General features: G+C 41.9%; 1 protein-coding gene across 1 annotated transcript in view; it reads left to right on the top strand.

The window, feature by feature from the left end:
• Positions 1–17,750, top strand: part of DCAF13 (DDB1 and CUL4 associated factor 13) — a 148,378-nt gene extending 130,628 nt beyond the window's left edge. The window contains exons 10-11 of the mRNA XM_033933398.1: positions 3,642–3,805; positions 16,159–17,750. Of these exons, the coding sequence (XP_033789289.1) occupies positions 3,642–3,805; positions 16,159–16,246 (252 nt within the window). The 3' untranslated portion in view covers positions 16,247–17,750. The remainder of the gene's footprint in view (positions 1–3,641; positions 3,806–16,158) is intronic.
• The last annotated feature ends 3,837 nt before the right edge of the window (positions 17,751–21,587 follow it).

The following is a 21,587-nucleotide window of genomic DNA, read 5'->3' as shown; positions in this document are numbered from 1 at the left end:
GCCACTCTAGAAATGGGCTTAGCAGATAAGATCCATGTAAGAATACGCTAAGCCCATTTACTAGCACAACTGAATAAAAGAGCCTCTAAGTTTAGCCACCTCGTACGTATCTTTTCTGTCCATTTCATTTTTATTGTTTGTTTTGCTGGTTGATCATGACATGTTTTTCTCTTGGCAGCTAGAGATTTAGCTTGCCTGCTATTTTTCATGTATCCTAGCATTTCTTCTAGACATTATTGCTTTCTTACTTGTCAAGCAGGAGGAGCTGGTCTTTGTAGACTGTAAAGAGATTTGACTGGAGCTGGATTAGGGGGGGAGGGACAGGACAAAGGGGAGATGTTGAATTATTGGGGGGAGGGGAAGATGGGGTGATGGGTAAAATGTAGGGGTACAGAAGAGAGAGCATATAGGATTGGGGAATATATTGACAGGAAGAAAGTGGAAAGTGTAGATAGGTGTAGGTAAAAAGAGGTAGTTTGGAACTGGTTGGTTAGAAGAAGTGAAATTTGGATAGAGAACAGAAAAATGAATGAAAGAAGGTATAAGATCAATGTTAGAGATGGATGTGAGGAGGAGGTGAAGACGGGAAGAGAGAGAAATGGCCAATGGAAAAGAGACCTAACCAACAAAAGATCTCCAGTTGAGTGTCTGTTAACGTCGGTGTTACTTTAACCTTAAATTCTCATACACTCAGAATTGTGTAATTCAGCTAAGGATCAAAGCCCCTATAGCCAAACCCACCACCCAATCACTGTGTATGGATTATTTTATAATAATTTATATCAAACTGTGAATTTTTAAATTTATAAATATCATAACTTGTAAAAACTAAAAAAAAAATCACTTTAAAACTTAGCTTATAGGGTCTCGAGGGTCCCGACGTGGACCACATTTTGTGGAACTTTTTCAAGGAACCCACAAGGGAGTTAAAGGATTGTGCTTAACTGGAAAAGAGACCCTTGAAAGAGTTAAGAGAAGACAGAAGGAAGTGGAAATCAGAGCCTGAGACCATAACAATTAGAAAAATAAAATGGCCAAAGGGCAAAGGTTGAATAACAAGAATGTTATTTTCTATTTGGTATCTGCCAGGATCAATGTTAGATATGATTGGGGGGTAGCGTAGAGATTTGGGAGAGGACTCCAAAGCCTCTTAGCCAGCAGTGTTGTCTTCAGTGTCAGGCAGGCTTGGGCTGTCTGCAGTATTCACAGTATTGTCTTTTCTTGGTAGGGTCCTTATGCTGTAATGGTAGATTTGTTCTGGGTCCTGAGTGATTTATTTTATTTTTTTTTTTTTTAAGAGGTTTCTATTATTTTACAATATACCTGGGACTGAGCAGGTTTTTGTTGCTAGTAATGAGATGACACTAGAATTGGATATTTTTTGTATGGTAAGTTTTATGGGGAAATGAAAGCATGCAGACACTTTAACGGTTTCTTACATTGACTTCGAACCTTGTAAAATGTTCCATCCTATCATATATAAGGCAATTCTCATAGGTGTCACAGACCAAGTAGTCGTAACGCATGCGCTAGTCAGAGGGCTGAGCAGCGAAACCCTGCAGCACAATGAAGGTGAGGGCTGGTGCACGCTGGCAGAGGTGGGATCCTACCGCCTGTCAGTTTTAGCGGTGGGCTTACCACCAGCCCATTTCACCCGCCCCATCAGGGAGGTGGAGCGTGAGCGCACGTGATAAGACCCGAAAGATAGAAACATAGAATATGACGGCAGAAAAGGGCCGATGGCCCAACAAGTCTGCCCAATCATGATCCCTTCCACCCTAGAGAAACTATCCTCCATCATACCTCTGTAGCGACCCCAAATGTTTGTCCCATCGTCTCTTGAAGTCGAGCGTGCTACTAGCCTCGACTACCTGACATGGAAGACCATTCCATCTATCAATCACCCTCTCGGTAAAGAAGTATTTCCTGGTGTCCCCTTGAAATCTTCCTCCCCTAAGTTTTAGCGGATGTCCTCTTGTCACTATGGGACCCGTAAAAGTTAAGATTTCCTCCTCCTCCTCGATGCGGCCCGTTATGTACTTGAAAGTTTCTATCATGTCCCCCCTTTCTCTGCGCTCCTCGAGCGAGTATAAGCGCAGACTGCTCAGACGATCTTCATATGAAAGATCTTTAAGTCCTGAGACCATCCTTGTGGCCATTCTTTGAACTGACTCAATTCTCTTCACATCCTTTTGGTAATGTGGCCTCCAAAACTGGACGCAGTACTCCAGGTGCAGTCTCACCATGGATCTGTATAATAGCATTATAACTTCGGCCTTTCAGCTGATAAAGCTTCTTCTGATGCAGCCAAGCATTTGTCTAGCCTTTGCTGAGGCTTTCTCCACCTGATTTGCATCCTTCATGTCTTCACGGATGATTACTCCCAAGTCCCTTTCTACTTCAGTTTTTGTTAAGTTCTCTCCATTTAGGGGGTAATGTAGTGTAAGGATTCCCACTGCCAAGATGCATCACCTTACATTTTTTGGCATTAAAGTTTAGTTGCCAAGTACTGGACCATTGGTGAATTATGCCTGGGCAGGGCGAAGCCAGAGGAAACTCTGGAGGTCCATAACCGTCCTGACGTGCAAGTTAGCCCCTACAATCTGGAACTCGTTACATTTACATATAAGGGCTGAACAAAATTTAGATAAATTTAAGGGAAACCTCAAATGTTTCCTTTTTAAAGATGCATATGAATGCTAAATGATCTCTGGGTCTAACCTAGCCAATATCTTTATTGATCCCATTCAACTTTTAATATGATTTCCTTCACTGTCCTTTTGTCTTTAACCTTAATTGTACTCTTTTCTTTTTAAATTGTATGTCCCCCACTCTTCTCTTGTTTTTATGTTACTTCTTGTCATTAACAAGTATGTTAATAGTTCCCCTTTTTAATTGTTAAAATGCTTAGAATTTATGATTAGCATTTCAAATTTTAATAAACTCGAAACTTGAAATACTAATGGAACCGTCTAGTAGCTGGTTCCCTCCGAAGTTTCCCTCAGGATAGCTGGTACGCTTTCTCTCTTGTCTTCTTCTTACTACCTGCTCCATAGCAAGAAGCTCTGCTAGGTAAAATTACTTTGCCTCTCCCTTCTCCCAAGAAATTCCTCTATGCACACGATTATTTAAAAAAACTAAAAACTGCTTCAGGTCCTTTTTTTGTGGAGGATGGCAGACTAAAATCCTGAAATAGAAATAGATAGAAGTTTTTCAAGATAGGCCGGTTTCATAATTCTTCAGGTAATGAATCTTCCTTGGGTTTGGCTAAAACTTTTAGCATAGATTTCTTACTGATATATTAATTGTAAGTTCTTTGGGATAGTTGTGCTGCTGTTGAATATCACTGAATATAGTGCTTGGCATAAAAATGTTGTACTGTTCCATTGTTGTACTTAGAATTGGTTTAATTGCATTGTAACTATTCACTCTAATCTACATTTTGCTACAGTCTGTGAATGTTTAGCAGTTTATACGAAACATCTATGTTTCAGCTATTCTTTGATCTAGTTATTTTTTACAGGCTTTTATGTCATATACTTATATGGAATATACTGTATAGAAAGACTGATTTCATTTTTTCAATAGTTTCATATGTCCATGAAATGAAGCAATTGTAACATAGCTTGTCTCTTTTGCAGCTTGCACCTCGAGAGAAAGCAGCACTAAACTATAGCCAAAAGCTAAAGGAGAAGTTTCAGCACCACCCACAGATCAAACGCATAGCCCGCCACCGTCACCTACCCAGAGCCATCTATAGCCAGGCCAAGGAACAACGCATCATGAGAGAAGCTCGGCGCAGAAAGTATGTTTTAATTTGTATCTTGGTAACAATGACTTATTCCAGGCTATCTTTTTAAAATAAATTTAATCCTCTTCATTTGGTCTCAGCCAAAACAGATTTATAGTAATAGAAACATGATGGCAGATAAAGGCCAAATGGCCCATCCAGTCTGCCCATCCACAGTCACCATTATCTCTTCCTCTCTCTCTTCCAAGAGCTGTAATCAGATGATACAAATGTGGTATAAGATATGCATTCTTGCTCCTGATCCTTCTTTTCACATATGGGTACAGAGTATATAAGAACATAAGAATGCCTCTGCTGGGTCTGCTCTTTACTGTGACGAACTTTTATCGCATTTGGCGATTCCCCGGTGTACTATTAAACGCTATTTTTCCAGGCTTTTTTGTTATATTTTTCTTTTTTTCTTTATCACCATGGACCCCTGATGAAGGTTGTCCGAAACTCTCGCCTGGTAAAAGGTTTTTAGTTAAGATTTATTTGTCAAAATAAAATTTGCCTGCACCGTGTACAAGTCTGCAGTTTTGGTTTGTTTGCTCTGCTGGGTCAGACCAGAGGTCCATCATGCCCAGCAGTCCGCTCACGCGGCAGCCTCTTCAGGTCCAGGACTTGTATAGTAATCCGATCTATACCCTTCTATCCCCTTTTCCTTCAGGAAATTGTCTAATCCTTTCTTGAACCCCAATACCGTACTCTGTCCTATTACACCCTCTGGAAGCGCATTCCAGGTGTCCACCACCCTCTGGGTAAAGAAGACCTTCCTAGCATTGGTGTAGAAGTCTGTCCAGCATCAGCTACACTGCCCTACCACTGGAGTCACTATCAAAGATAACTCCAGCCTGTCCCAATCTGCCTTACCATATACTGGACACTGTCCATATAAGTCCATCCAGCATCGCCTTTGCTTCCCCACTGCTGGGGCTTTGATTTAGGCCCTGCTTATGCGCATCATCAATGAAGTTATGGTTGTTGATCTGTTGAGTTCTGTTTCTATACTATCCTCTTTCTAATTAAGGGTCCTATGTATTTATCCCACACATTTTTGAACCCTGATACTGTTTTTGCCTCTACCTCCCCTACATTGAAGGAATTCCAGGCATCCATCACCCTCTCCATGAAAAAGTATTTCCTGACATCACTCCTCAGTCTACCACTCTGCAACCTCATATTATATCCTCTAGTTTTATCACTTCTTTATCTATGGAAAAGATTTGTTTGTAGATTAATACCATTCAAATATTTAAATGTCTGTAACATAGAAACATGATGGCAGATAAAGGCCAAATGGCCCATCCAGTCTGCCCATCCGCAATAACCATTATCTCTTTCTCTCTCCGAAGAGGGAGTGGAAAATATGAAAAAGGATCTGCAAAAGTTAGAGGAATGGTCTAATGCCTGGCAACTAAAATTCAATGCAAAGAAATGCATAGTAATGCATTTGGGGATTAATAATCGGAAGGAACCGTATATGCTGGGAGGTGAGAAGCTGATATGCACGGATGGTGTCCGAAGATCTAAAGGTGAAAAAACAGTGTGACAAGGCAATGGCTGCTGCCAGAAGGATGCTGGGCTGTATAAAGAGAGCCATAGCCAGTAGAAGGAAGAAGGTATTGATGCCCCTGTACAGGTCATTGGTAAGGCCCCACTTGGAGTATTGTGTTCAGTTTTGGAGACCGTATCTGGCGAAGGACATAAGAAGACTTGAAGCGGTCCAGAGGAGGGCAACGAAAATGATAGGAGGCTTGTGCAAGAAGACTTATGAGAGACTGGAAGCCCTGAATATGTATAACCTAGAGCAGCGATGGCGAACCTATGGCACGCGTGCCAACTGTGGCACACGAAGGCCTTGCAGCTGGCACGCGCAGGGCCGCCATCAGGGCAGTACTACCAGGGGGTGCACAGGAGAGAGAGCTGAACGAGGACGATGGGGGACCCGCGGGATTAAATATAACTCAAGCCGCGAGGCTCGTCTTCTACTCAGACTGCCCTGCCGCTCACACAGCCGATCGGAAATCTTCCCCGAAGTCAGCGCTGACGTCGGAGGGAGGGCTTAAGCAAAGCAGGCAGGCAGGAAATAGAAGACAAGCCTATGCGGCTCGAGCTACATTTTGCTGAGAAAGTTGCTAAGATGGGCTGGGAGGCAAACGGGGAACACAAAAGGGGGAGGGAGTGCGTTTTGGACACAAGGCATGAACTTGGGAGAGAGGAAGGGAGGGAAAGAAATGCTGAGGTGGGGGAGGGAATGGGTGTTTGGACACAGAAGGCATGGACTTGGGAGAGAGGAAGGGAGGGAAAGAGATGCTGAGGTGGGGGAGGGAATGTGTTTTTGGACACAGAAGGCAAGGACTTGGGAGAGAGGAAGGGAGGGAAAGAGATGCTGAGTTGGTGGAGGGAATGGGTTTTTGGACACAGAAGGCATGGACTTGGGAGAGAGGAAGGGAGGGAAAGAGATGCTGAGGTGGGGGAGGGAATGTGTTTTTGGACACAGAAGGCAAGGACTTGGGAGAGAGGAAGGGAGGGAAATAGATGGTTGTGTACACGGGGAATAGAAGAAAGGAGAATTTTTGGTCATAGGGAGGGAGTGAGGTACAGACAGTGGCATACCAAGGTGGAGGTGGGGGGCGGTCTGCCCCGGTTTTTGCCCCAAGGGGTGCACAGCTGGCCACCCTCCAGTGTTCTCCCTAGGCTGGCAAACTGCGTCTCTTTAGCCACTTGAGTGCCACCGCCGCCATTGGGAACAGGCCGGTGCCAAGTTCTCCCTGCTTTTCCCTGTGGGGCCGACCAACTCTCGCCACCCGCGTCAATTCTGATGTCGGAAAGGACGTTCTGGGCCAGCCAATCGCTGCCTGGTTGGCCCAGAACGTCCTCTCTGACGTTAGAATTGACGTCGAGTGGCGAGAGTTGGTCGGCCCCGTGGGGAAGAGAAGCAGGGCGAACTCGGCGCCGGCCTGTTCCCGATAGCGGCAGTGGCAGCCTATTCCCCAGTGGCGGTGGCAGCATTTTCCCAATGGTGGTGGCATAGGGGAGGGCAAGGAGAAAGAAAGAAAGGGGGGGACAGGGAGCCAAAAAAAGAAAGAGGGCTGGGTGAAACAAAGAAAAATGGGGCAAGGAGAGAGAGAGAAAGACAGACATACAGAATGAAAGGGGGTATGGAGAGAGAGAAAAAGAAAGAAGGGGGCAGGGTGAAACAAAGAAAAAGTTTGGGGAGGGAATGAGGTCTGGAGGAGAGAAAGCATACAGGAGGCTGAAAAAAGGGAAGAAATATTGGATGCACAGTCGGAAGAATAAAGTGCAACCAGAGACTGATGAAATTACCAAAGGTAGGAAAATTATTTTATTTTCAATTTAGTGATCAAAATGTGTCCGTTTTGAGAATTTATATATGCTGTCTATATTTTGCACTATGGCCCCCTTTTACTAAACCGCAATAGCGTTTTTTAGCGCAGGGAGCCTATGAGCTTCAAGAGCAGCGTGGGGCATTCAGCACAGGTCCCTGCGCTAAAAACCGCTATCGCGGTTTAGTAAAAAGGGAGGGGGAATATTTGTCTATTTTTGTATAGTTGTTACTGAGGTGACATTGCATAAAGTCATCTGCCTTGACCTCTTTGAAAACCCGCGGAATATAAATGATAATTAACATTTTCTCTGCGTACAGCGTGCTTTGTGTTTTTAAAATTTTATTGTTGGTAGATCATTTTGACTTGGCCACAAAGGTAAGAGGGAGGGAGGGGAGCTGCTGAAAGAGTCTACCTTGACCTGGTTGCAGGCTTACAAATCTTTTGGTCAAAGAGTGCGGCGACAGAGAAAAGTATGTGGAAGGGGTGTACAGATGGATCAAAAATTGGCTGGCGGACGGGAAACAGAGGGTAGGAGTAAAGGGGCACTACTCTGACTGGATAGGGGTCACAAGTGGTGTTCCGCAAGGGTCAGTGCTGGGACCATTGCTGTTCAATATATTTATTAATGATCTAGAAACGGGGACAAAGTGCGAAGTTATCAAGTTCGCGGATGACACAAAACTCTCCAGCAGGGCCAGAACTGTTGAGGAATGCAAAGAACTGCAGAGCGACCTGAACAAACTGAGTGAGTGGGCAAAAAAATGGCAGATGAGCTTCAATGTGGAGAAATGTAAGGTATTGCACATAGGGAAGGGGAACTCCATGTACAGCTATACGATGGGAGGGAGGGTACTCGGGGAAAGCAGCCAGGAAAAAGATCTGGGGGTATTGGTGGATAACACAATGAAGCAGGCGGCACAATGTGCAGCGGCCTCAAAAAAAGCGAACAGAATGTTGGGCATTATCAAAAATGGTATCACTACCAGAACAAAAGAAGTTATCCTGCCACTGTATCGAGCAATGGTGCGCCCACATCTGGAATACTGCGTCCAATACTGGTCGCCATACCTCAAGAAGGACATGGCAATACTCGAGAGGGTCCAGAGGAGGGCAACGAGGATGATAAAGGGTATGGAGAACCTTTCATATGCCGAACGGTTGGACAGGCTGGGGCTCTTTACCCTGGAGAAGCGGAGACTGAGAGGAGACATGATAGAAACTTATAAAATCATGAAAGGCATGGAGAAGGTGGAGAGGGACAGATTCTTTAGACTAGCGGGGACAACTAAAACAAGAGGTCATTCAGAAAAACTGAGAGGAGACAGATTCATAACGAATGCAAGGAGGTTCTTCTTCACTCAGAGGGTGGTGGACACCTGGAACGCGCTTCCCGGAGAGGTGATAGGACAGAGTACAATTCTGGGGTTCAAAAAGGGACTGGATGATTTCCTGGAAGCAAAGGGAATAACAGGGTACAGATAGAGGTTTACCTTACAGGACATTGAGCGAATAGGGTATGGATATTTTAGGTTAGGTAGGGAACACTTTCAGGTCATGGACCTGGGGGGCCGCCGCGGGAGCGGACTGCCGGGCACGATGGACCCCTGGTCTGACCCGGCAGAGGCAATGCTTATGTTCTTATGTGTGTATTCTGCCCATGAATGAATTGCCAATAAATTGAAATGAAAACCAAAGGATTGTGAATCAAATTGATTCTCTGACAATACAAAGATTCCAACCTTTAAAAATGATGTTACATAGTTCAGGCAACTTTATAAAGAGTTTTTAGATACTAAAATCTTGTTATTAAGGTTTAATTGACATGCTGGCACTTTGAGGAAATTCTTTGGTTTTGTGCGGCAATTTGGGCACTCGGGCTCAAAAAGGTTAGCCATCACTGCCCTAGAGGAAAGGAGGGGCAGGGGAGATATGATTCACCCCCCTGCTGCTGCTGTTTCGGCAACGTGTTCTCACAGCAGCAGCAGCGGGAGGTAATTAAATCCAGCAGGTAGGCAGGCTTGCGGGGGGGGGGGGGGGGGGGCTGAAGCGGACAGAGGCTGGAAGGCAGTGAGGGGAACAGGAGGGAGGGAGGAAGGGACAATTGTTGGGCCTGAGGAAGGAAAGAATGAAATAAATCACAGACAACGGGGGTTGGGGGAGGGGGGAGAGGAAGAGGACAAAGGCTGGAAGGCATTGAGGGCCTGAGTTTGGGGGGGATTGGAAGAGGACAAAGGCTGGAAGGCAGTGAGAGGAACAGGAGGGAGGGAAGAAGGGACAATTGTTGGCCTTGAGGATGAAAAGAACGAAAGAAATCACCAGACAATTGGGGGAGGGGGAGAGGAAGAGGACATAGGGCTGGAAGGCATTGAGGGGGGAAGAAGGAAGGAAGGAGGGAGGGAGGGAGGAAGGGACAATTGTTGGACCTGAGGAAGGAAAAAAAGAAAGAAATCACCAGACAATAAAGGTGGGAAAAATGATTTTATTTTCAATTTAGTGATCAAAATGTGTCAGTTTTGAGAATTTATATCTGCTGTCTATATTTTATACTATATTTGTCTATTTTTCTATAGTTGTTACTGAGGTGACATTGCATATTTTAAAAAGTCATCTGCCTTGATATCTGTGCTCTGTCCCCTTGCCCTATGCCCTGTCCCTGCCCGCCCTGTCCCAGCCTACCACCAGAGGGGGGACAGGGTACAGAGCCTGGCAGGGAAGGACAGAGTGCAGAGCCTGGCAAGGAGTGTGGGGTTGGGTGCATAGCCTGGCGGAGAATTTGGTTCAGAATGTTTTTTTCTTGTTTTCCTCCTCTAAATCTAGGGTGCGTCTTATGGTCAGGTGCGTCTTTTGGAGCAAAAAAAAAAAATTACTGTACCACCCTTTCTGTATAAAAGTATTTCCTTAGATTACTCTGGAGCCTATTACCTCTTAACTTCATCCTTTGCCCTCTCATTCTGGAGTTTCCTTTCAAATGAAAGAGACTCGACTCATGCGCATTTACATTACGTAGGTATTTAAACGTCTCTATCATATATCCCTTCTCCTGCCTATCCTCCAAAATATACAGATTGAGATCTTTAAGTCTGTCCCCATATGCCTTATGATTAAGACCACATACCATTTTAGTAGCCTTCCTCTGGACCGACTCCAACCTTTTTATATCTCTTTGAAGGTGTGGCCTCCAGAATTGTACACAATATTCTAAATGACCAAAGTCTTATACAGGAGCAACAATACCTCCTTTTTCCTACTAGCCATACCTCTCTCTAGATACCCTAGCATCTTTCTACCTTTCACCGTCACCTTTTCAACCTGTTTGGCCACCTTAAGATCATCACATACAATCACACCCAAGTCTCTGCTCTTCTGTCATGCACATAAGTTCTTCACCTCCTAAACTGTACTGTTCCTTGGGTTTTTGCAGCCCAAATGCATGACCTTGCATTTCTTAGCATTAAATTTTAGCTGCCAAATTTCAGACCATTCTTTTTGGAAAAGTAAAATGTTCTTAATGAAGTATCTTTCCATAACTGGAAGGTATGATCACATTCATTTTATTAATTTATTTATTTTAAAAATTTATATTCCACATATCCTGCAATTCTGTGCGGAGTACAATAGACCATCCAAATAAAATACACAAATGACAACCTTCTCATACAACACATATAATACAATAGACAAATTACAATACGACAAATATAAACAATGCAACTGACAATGAACAGCCATATATCGTATATGATATTGTGCGTTGTAATTTTTTTCATAACACAAGTTACAGGTCATAAGACAATCTATAAACATTTTTTTGCAGTGTCCTGAGTATATATACATGTACTGTATGGTTAGGCTCAAGCAATTATAGCAGCTATAGAACTGGTGTAAATGCTCACACTTAAATGCCAGACATACATGTGTAACTTGTAGCAATTTGTTGCATGCCTTAGTTTGAGTCCTGCCCAGACTCTACCCATACAGTGTATACATTCACCTGAAAATTATGCTGACCCGCTGTTAGTGATCTGTAACCTGTCGCTAAAATCGTCTGTAGTACCTGAAGATTGGAGGGGTGGCGAATGTTATGCTGATTTTTAAAAAGTGTTCCAAGGGAGATCAGGGAAATAACAGACCGGTAAGCCTGACTTCAGTGCTGGACAAAATGGTGGAAACAATTATAAAAAATAAAATTGTGGAACATGTAGACAAACATGATTTAATGAGACGGAGTTAGCATGGGTTCAGCTGAGGCAGATCTTGCCTCACTAATTTGCTTGACTTCTTTGAAGGCGTGAATAAACATGTGGATAAAGGTGAGCCAGTTGATGTAGTGTATTTAGATTTTCAGAAAGCTTTGACAAAGTTCCTCATGAGAGGATCCTGAGAAAATTATGTCATGGAATAGGTTTCAAAGTTCAGTTGTGGATTAGGAATTGGTTATCGGATAGAAAACAGAGGGTAGGGTTAAATGGTCATTTTTCTTAATGGAGGAGAGTAAACAGTGAAGTGCCACAGGGGTCTGTACTAGGACCGGTGCTATTTAACTTATTTGTAAATGACCTGAAAATTGGAACAACGAGTGAGGTGATTAAATTTGAAGATGACACGAAACTGTTCAAAGTTGTTAAAACGCATGTGGATTGTGAAAACTTGCAGGCAGAACTTAGTAAATTGGAAGACTGGGTGTTCAAGTGGCAGATGAAATGTAATGTAGATAATGCAAAGTGATGCACGTGGGGAAAAATAACACAAATCAAAGTTACCGGATGCTAGGGTTCACCTTGGGGGTTAGCGGCCAAGAAAAGGATCTGGGTGTCATCGTGGATAATACGATGAAACCTTCCGCCCAATGTGTGGCGGCAGCCAAAAAAGCAAACAGGATGCTAGGAATTATTAAAAAAGGGATGGTTAACAAGACTAAGAATGTTATAATGCCCCTGTATCACTCCATGGTGTGACCTCATCTGGAGTATTGTGCTCAATTCTGGTCTTCTTATCTCAAGAAAGATATAGCGACATTAGAAAAGATTCAAAGAAGAGCGACCAAGATGATAAAGGGGATGGAACTCTTCAAATGAGGAACAACTAAAAAGGTTACGGCTCTTCAGCTTGGAAAAGACAGCTGAGGGGAGATATGATTGACGTTTACAAAATCCTGAGTGGAGTAGAACAGGTACAAGTGGATCAATTTTTCACTCCGTCAAAAATTACAAAGACTAGGGGACACTCACTGAAGTTACAGGGAAATACTTTTAAAACCAATAGGAGGAAATTTTTTTCCACTCAGAATAGTTAAGCTCTGGAGCGCATTGCCAGTGGTTGTGGTAAGAGCGGATAGCATAGCTGGTTTTAAGAAGGGTTTGGACAATTTCATGGAGGAAAAGTCCATAGTATGTTGAGAAAGACATGGGGGAAGCTACTGCTTGCCCGGTATCAGTAGCATAGAATGTTGCTACTCTTTGAGTATTGGCCAGGAACTAGTGACCTGGATTGGCCACCGTGAAAATGGACTGCTGGGCTTGATGGACCTTTGGTCTGACCCAGTAAGGCTATTTTTCTGTTCTTATAGAATAACATATACATGGATTTTTGGCATTTATTTGACTATATATTAAAGCCATGCATGTACTTGGTATGTAAATGTTTGCACCTTATTTATAGAATTCCCCAGAGTATGAAAGAAATCTCAAAATCATTACAGAAGATTATAAAGTAACAAAAAAAGAAAATATTTCAGGAGACACTGCCAACTAATATGTCAGCAGCCAACCTCAAAAAGGAAACACAAGAAAATACAAAACAGACAAGATGTAATTCTACTCTACTTTTGTTTCTCCAAGTGAGCCTTCATCTGAGGTCCAAGAATGGAATTGTCTAGAAAAGATTTTCAAAGTGAATCAAAGTCTTGCTCTAAAAGCAGTAATAATCAAAGCCCAGGCTGAGATTGGTTTTATGTCTCTGTCTCTAGGCAAACCATAAGAACATAAGAAAAGCCATCACCGGATCAGACCGAGGTCCATCCAGTCCGGTGATCCGCACACGCGGCGGCCCTTTTAGGTACTCCTGATTGGAGACCCAGATATACCATAGCCCTCAATACAATTTGCAAGAAGGTGTGCATCCAACTTGCGCTTGAATCCCAGAACAGTAATCTCCGTCACAACATCCTCCAGGAGAGCATTCCAAATTCCCAGCAAGCGCTGTGTAAAAAAGAACTTCCTAACATTCTTCCTGAACCTGCTGCCACTCAGTTTCAGTCTGTGACCTCTTGTCCGTGTCACATCCGAAAAAGTTAGTAATGCTTCTTCTTGGTCGATTTTATAAAATCCCTTTACTATTTTAAAAGTCTCTATTAAATCCCCTCTCAGTCTTCTCTGCTCGAGGGTAAACAATCCCAATTTCCTAAGGCGCTCTTTGTAGCTCAAATTCTCTAATCCCTTGACAAGTTTCGTAGCTCTTCTCTGTACCCTTTCCAGTAGAATTATATCCTTCTTGAGGTATGGAGACCAGTGTTGGACACAGTATTCCAACTGTGGTCTGACCATTGCTCTATAAACTGGCATTATTACATCTTCCGATCTGCTCGTGATCCCTTTCTTAATCATGCCCAACATCCTGTTTGCTTTCTTCGCCGCCACCACACATTGTGCCGAAGGCTTCAGGGTTCTGTCAATCAGTACCCCCAAATCCCTTTCTTGTTTGCATTTTGCTAATGTCACCCCCAACATCTTATACTCATGTTCTTTGGTTTTTTTTCCGAGATGCATCACCTTGCATTTGTTTATGTTAAAATTCATCTGCCACTTTATTGCCCATGCTTCTAGCTTGTTCAGATCCTTCTGGAGTTCCTCGCAGTCCCTTTGAGAGTCAACAGCCCGATATAGTTTTGTATCGTCTGCAAACTTTATTATATTGCAAGTTGTTTCCTCTTCCAGGTCGTTTATAAAAATATTGAACAAGATAGGCCCAAGAACCGAGCCCTGGGGCACTCCGCTAGTCACCCTCTCCCAGTCCGAGAATTTCCCATTTATGCTAACCCTCTGTTTTCTGTTCTCCAATCCATCTGTGCACTTCTCCTCCTACTCCATGGCTTAGTAGTTTCTTCATAAGCCTTGCATGTGGAACCTTGTCAAACGCTTTCTGGAAGTCCAAGTAAACTATGTCCACTGAATCTCCACTATCCACTTGTTTGTTCACTTTCTCAAAGAATTGTAGTAAATTCGTCAAACATGACTTCCGTTTCCTGAATCCGTGTTGACTAGCCCTTATTAGGTTGTGATCCTCCAAATGTTGTACAATGATTGTCTTTAATCAGTGTTTCAATTATTTTCCCAGGAACCGAAGTGAGGCTCACAGGTCGATAGTTCCCTGGATCACCTCTTGATCCTTTTTTGAATATTGGGATAACATTTGCTATCCTCCAGTCTTCTGGTATTTGCCCGGTTCTAATTGACATATTAGCCACAGATTGTAGCAATTCACCAATTTCGACCTTGAGTTCCTTTAATACTCTCGGATGAATTCCATCCGGTCCAGGGGATTTGTCGCTTTTCAGTTTGTCAATCTGAAAGTATATCATGTCCAACGTCACATTTACTGTTGAGAGGCTTTCTTCTATGGCTCCGGTGAATATCTTTCCTGTGTCTGGCACTGTTGAAATGTCCTCATTTGTGAAGACAGAGGCAAAGAATGAATTTAACCTATCGGCAACCTGCTTATCCTCCTTAATTGATCCTTTCTTTCCTTGATTGTCGAGAGGGCCAACTGCCTCTCTTGCTGGTTTCTTACCTTTTATATATCTAAAAAAGGGCTTGAAGTTTTTGGTTTCCTGTGCTATCTTTTCTTCATAGACTTTCTTGGCATCTCTTACCACTGTATGACACTTTTTCTGATCACTTTTGTGACAGTTCCAGGCCTCTGATGTTTTTTCTCGTTTCCATTTTTTAAACGAATTCCTCTTCTCCCTCACTGCATCTTTCACCTCTTTTGATAACCACGCTGGTTCTCCTTTGTTCTTCTTTCGCCTACCTTTAGATATCTTTGGTATCTGAAGATTCTGTGCTTCTGTGATAGTGTTTTTCAGCAGAGACCATGCTTGATCAACTGTCTGGATTTCTGCTTTGTTCTTCTTGAGCCGTTTTCTAACCATGGATCTCATGCTGTCATAATTGCCTTTCTTGTAGAAGGCTTTCTTTAAAAACATTCATTTACATCAGAGTATTTCCTAACCCCTCTGTCCTGTTGCTTAGACAGGTCAGCGAGACACACAGAAATGGGACATCAAAGATTGATGTCACTGTCTATACCTTACAACTTTTGTGGCGATGTTCCCCCATTGAGAAGCTCTTAGAAATTTTTGAGGTGTTCCAGGTTCCTGCGGTTCTGAGATTTTTCTTAGTCCCCTTCCTGACAACGCTGTTGGCGAAACTCGAGTCGAGGGGAGGCCATTTATAACAGAACATGGGGGTGTTTTTAGAGCACTAAAAAATAGCATAAGATATATGATACAGCGCTGAATGATCGCCATTTAAGCACTTTTAAGGCACTTTTTCAAGCATTTTAAAGTAGTAATTATATTTCTCTCACATTTTTCATAATAATCTTTTTATGAGCTTTTAATGATAATAAACTTGTGGAGATATTTTTAGGATTATATATGTAACACAAGTAATTTCAGCTAATACTCCAAAAAATTAATTTAGTAGTAAATACTGTGCAGGTCAGGGTATGCTGGTGAGATGGCCCAACTATATTATGCTTGAATAAACTGAGAAGGTTTGGAATAAAAATTATGAGAAGAAGTAAAAACTTCTTGACTTGAAAACTTGACTTGAGAAACTTAGATTCTGTTGTAACTGCCTCAGCTGTCTCTGCCTTGGTTTTACTAACATAAACATCTCTAGTTTTATAAAAATAAAATATTTGCACATTTACCATATTCATATACTGTTATTAACATATTTATGTTTGAAATTTTCAAAATCTAATTTAACTGACTGTGTGTGTGTCTTCTCTTAGGGAAATGAATCGTCGCAAACACAGCAAACCAGGATCAGTACCATTGGTGCCTGAGAAGAAGAAGCACATTGTTGCAGTAGTGAAATAGCACTCCAGGGGTATCCGGCGTCAGCAAAGATTTATCTAACGAGTTTGATGGCAAAAAAATAGTAGCTGTGAAACATACAGTTGAAATATAATTAAATCCTGCCTCCTAAAGGTTCAACAAATCCAGAAACCGGCATTTTCATCAGAGTGGTACTAATAATAATAGCATAATATTTATGTACCACTCCAACCAAGTGCTCAGGGTGGCTTACAATAAGAAGATCAAAATGTCAATAATTAAAACACAGTACAGTAACAAAGGATGTAAACATAACATAAAAACATTATAGAACATGTGATCTTTGATATACCTATTAAGGTGACATTAACACTGTGCCATTAAACTAATGCCTAGTAACTACCTTTGCATTAACTAAGACATGTCTGTCCTTGCCCATTCTGCAGCCATATTTTGCATAGCTTAGCAAATAGACCCCTTTTTAAAAGCATTGGCGGTAATAACCGCATTGGCTGACCTAACCCCAAATATTCAATGCCAGGAAATGTGGAGCACACATACACACACACCTGGTTATGTGTGTTGACCTGGAAGTTGACTGAGCACTGGCTGAAATTTAGACTGGTGCCTGATTAACTCAGTGCATAAAGTTAGGACTAAACTAAAGCTTAACTTTGTATACAGAGTCATCATTCTGAGAAAGTGACTCGGTTTACAGCAATTAAGTAAACAGGGAATGATTTACAAATGATAATAAAAGATAATAGCAAAATTTCAAAATAATTAATTTTCAAAATGTTTGGCAAATAGAGTAGTTTTAAAGATTTACGGAAAAATTGAAATGAACTGGAACTCCTAAAAAAAAAAGGGAGATCATTCCAGAGGAGAGAGTTTAAAGACCAAAGATTAACTGAAGATCTTGACTCCTTTAAGCCCTTTTTTCTGTCCCAGCTTTATGTACTCAGCTGGATAGCAGATTAAATATCACCTCTAACCATCTGTTGTTCCACCCCTGATCTGCCTCTAAACTAATCAGTAAAGAAGGCTAGTTAGAGGGGATATTCAGCAGCACTATCCACTCAGTGGGGTTTAACTCTCCCATCCGGTTAAACCCTTTTGAATATTGACTCACTCATTTTGTAATCATTAGATGTACTGTCAATAGTGATGGATCTGCTTGTGCTTTTTTTTTTTTTTTTTTTTACATCTTGATACTTCTATGGAAGTATAAGAAATCGTAGTGTAGGACTATGTTCAAAATTATAATAAAAGTAGCCATTTTGAGAAATGTACAGCCCACAGCCCACAGCCAATTATGCCACTAATAAATGTTTTAAAACAAAAATAGATACAATGGAATTCTTTTTGAAGGGGCCAGTGTATATAGAATTGGATTGTGCCTGTTCAGAGTTTGTTTTTGCTAAAGGTCTGTTTTTGATGCTATGTAATCTAATGGAATGAAATCATATACTGTTTCTTACTGACTGGACTTTTGTACTTAATGATTTTGCTTATTTGGTTGAATAAAGGATACAGTTGTGATTTACTTGTCTAAATACAGTGGTACCTCAGTTTACGAGTGCACAGGTTTGCGAGTGTTTTGCAAGACGAGCAAAACATTCGCAAAATCGGTGCCTCGGAAACTGAGCTTGCCTCAATTTGTGAGTGGCGCCCCCCCCCCCGCGATCCGGCACCCTCCCCCCACAATCCTGCATCCCCCGCCACGATCTGAAATTCCCCAGCACCCACCCGAACTCGCTGCTTATCCCCATCTGGCCGCCGGCACCAACGCACAGGACATGCCAGTGCCTGAAGATCTGCGTCTTCTTCTTTGCTGTCGAGTTCACGCTGTCTCTGAGATTCTCTCCGAGATTGAGGTTGAGGGGTGGTAGATTCAAAGGCAATGTTAGGAAATTCTACTTTACGGAGAGGGTGTTAGATGATTGGAATGTGTTCCCGAGAGAGATGGTGGAGAGTAAAACTGTGAATGAGTTCAAAGAAGCGTGGGATGAACACAGAGGATCTAGAATCAGAAAATAAGATTGAACTAAGGCCAGTACTGGGCAGACTTGCACGGTCTGTGTCTGTGTCCATAGACTTCAGCTAATTCAGAACGCCGCAGCTAAGCTTATTTTCGCAAAAGGCAAGTTCGATCACGTCTCCCCACTCCTCTCCAAGCTTCACTGGCTCCCAGTATACTCCAGAGTCCTCTTTAAATGTGCCTGCTTAGCCTTCAAGATCCTACATGGCGTCCTTCCTTCTGTTATCCCACTCTTTTGGAATTCCTCAAACCCACACTCCTCCAGACCCTCCCAAAAACTGAAACTATCATTCCCCTCTATAAAAGGTATATCCCGCGCAGGAAAACTTGGAACATCCCTCCCCTTTAGAACCACAGAACTCTGGAACAACCTCTCATCCCCGCTTAGAAATTCAAGCTCCTTCCAATCCTTCCGCAGTCACTTGAAAACTTGGCTCTTTTAAAAAATCTAATCGCCTCCCATTCTCTAGTATCCTGTCCCTCTCTATCTTCTTAGTCCCTCTCCTATATTCTTTCATTGTAGTTCCTTTCCTCTTAACTCTGTAAACCGTGCCGAGCTCTGCGCTTGCGGAGATGGCGCGGTATACAAACCTAAGGTTTAGTTTAGTTTATATGGCCGTTTGATGGAGGATGGGCTGGGGAGGGCTTCAATGGCTGGGAGGGTGTAGATGGGCAGGAATAGGTTTTAATGGAGATTTCGGCAGTAGGAACCCAAGTACAGTACCGGGTAGAACTTTGGATTCTTGCCCAGAAATAGCTAAGAAGGAAAAATAAAAAAAATTTAAATTGAATCAGGTTGGTCAGACTGGATGGACCATTCGGGTCTTTATCTGTAAAAGGAACCAATAAATGAACTAGACATTATGACAAATTTAAAATCAGCTAACTCGTAATTACATCTTCTTCCAGTGTTCTTTTAAAGGCGCCCTTTCATTCATTGTCCAGATTAAGTAAAAATGTTCAATATCTGTGACTCGACTAAGGGCTCCTTTTACGAAGCCGCATTAGTGGTTTTAGCACACGCAGCTTTTTAGTGTGCGCTAAACCTGCGCTACGCAGTTAGAACTAACGCCAGCTCAATGCTGGCATTGGCGTCTAGCGCGGCCGGCAGTTTAGTGTGCGCTATTACCCACGTTAAACCGCCAATACGGCTTCATAAAAGAAGCCCTAAGTTTTATGAGTATAAAGATACTTAACATGGACAAATGTTCCCATCTCTGGGTAAAGGTGCCAAAAATCACCAGAAACAAAAAGTGAGGTTTTGATTAATTCTGTTGGAGAGAACAATTTATAATACACCAATGCAAACCCCATCCTTTGATGTGGAAAAATGAAAAAGTTACAGAAGTTCAAACAAGTAACTTTTTCAGACTGCTTATATAGTAGGTCCATGACATGAAAAATCAGACATTCTCAACATTTTAGATCCATTACTTTAGTCACCTTTCCCAGAAACAGCTACAAATTATAACACATTTCATATGTATAATTCATGTTGAAATAAAGCCTGGCAGTTTGTATCTAAATCCCAAACTGTTCTGTAAAAATCTCCATGAGCAGTACAACACAGGACAAATAAAGATAGAAATGAATATTCTCCTATTCTCAGCAAAAATATAGAAGATTCTCCAGTCACTGAAAATGGAAAGGAAAATTTTTATTGTGTAAATGGGCAATTTATTTATCTTATTTAAATATCTTTATTAGATTTAAAGCAATACAGAGGTCACCCTATATTACCCCCATAAAAATTATATCAATGTTTAACAAGTTAGGAAACCAACATGAAAATTATACAGCCGGCAATAAACAATTATCCAGAGGAGCTCAAATCCTCTTAAAATGCAGAACCCAACAACACTTAATAGCAGCTACTTCTTCATGTTTACTTGTGAGGCAAACCCTAGTCTACCGTGCACGAAAAGACAAAGCAGCACTATCCTTCCATTCTGATAGTCTATGCTGTATCACCAGACCCATAATATCAAATACATTACCATTACTTCTTTGTAGTAAATGAGGAAAAGCGGCTGACTAAAATAGCTTTATAAGTAAGCTCAATATGAAATGTAAAAACATCCTGAACTCTGTGCCAGAATACCTTCACATTAGCACACCCAAACAACATATGATAGAAGGTACCTATATCTGGTTTACAATTCTAACATAAATTAGAACAATATGCAAACAATTTAGAAACCTTATAAGGAGTCCAAAAAAGCCCGATGTGCAACATACAGTACATAAGAAGTTGCCTCTGCTGGGTCAGACCAGAAGTCCATCGCGCCCAGCAGTCCGCACCCGCGGTGGCCCATCAGGTCCATGACCTGTCAGTGGTCCCTGAACTCATCCTATAACCTATCACTACTTCTATCTGTACCCCTTAATCCCCCAAATGAAGCTGACAAAGTAGGCCTACAAACTTCTACCCCAAATATTTTCCATGCCTAAACATCAATATCTCCCCTCAAATATTCTGCAACACAACACACACATTCTTTCTCTTAAATTTAACTTTGTCATAAACCGTCAATGCCTTCTTTGATTGCCCTATAAGACCCACACAAAAATCATGCAACCCCGAATCACCCACCTGCACCCATTCCACATAACTTGTCCTACTCAAACAAAGCCTCAACTGCAACCACTGAAAATAATGCTTAAATGGAATTCATTATATAAATCTTCAAATGTCTTAAAGCTGCTGCCCTGAAACAACTGACTGTCATACCAAATACCCTTAACCTGCCTCTCTGGCCAACTAATGACTTTTGCCTAAATCTTAATTTCCGGATTATACCATATGGAAATACAATTAAAAACAGGCCATAATAATTCCAATAAACACACTATATAAAGATCCCCAATGGGAAAACGTATAAATAGTATTCTGTATCCAATAATTCCCACTAATCACCACCTATGAATAAGGTAATATCAATCCTAATCTAAGAGAGTTAGCCTCAGTAATGGAGCCTACGCGTAGCCATTCAATGACTGGGAAATTCAGCGTAGTTATACTTGCTCCTTTAATCTCCAATCATTGGCCTCACTCTCATTCTCATTGAGTAATGAGAATGAGAGTGAGGCCAATGATTGGAGATTAAAGGAGCAAGTATAACTACGCTGAATTTCCCAGTCATTGAATGGCTACGCGTAGGCTCCATTACTGAGGCTAACTCTCTTAGATTAGGATTGATATTACCTTATTCATAGGTGGTGATTAGTGGGAATTATTGGATACAGCATAATAATTCCAAGCCACGAGTTACAAACCTCGGCACTTGAGACACTTCCTGTAATACCAAGGACTTCAGCACAACCTGTTTAACACATCTCATG

The sequence above is a fragment of the Geotrypetes seraphini genome, chromosome 2 (genome assembly GCF_902459505.1).
Source record: "Geotrypetes seraphini chromosome 2, aGeoSer1.1, whole genome shotgun sequence".
NCBI lineage: Eukaryota > Metazoa > Chordata > Amphibia > Gymnophiona > Dermophiidae > Geotrypetes > Geotrypetes seraphini.
The sequence above is the reverse complement of the archived record's forward strand: the minus strand, read 5'-3'. Positions and strand labels throughout refer to the sequence as shown.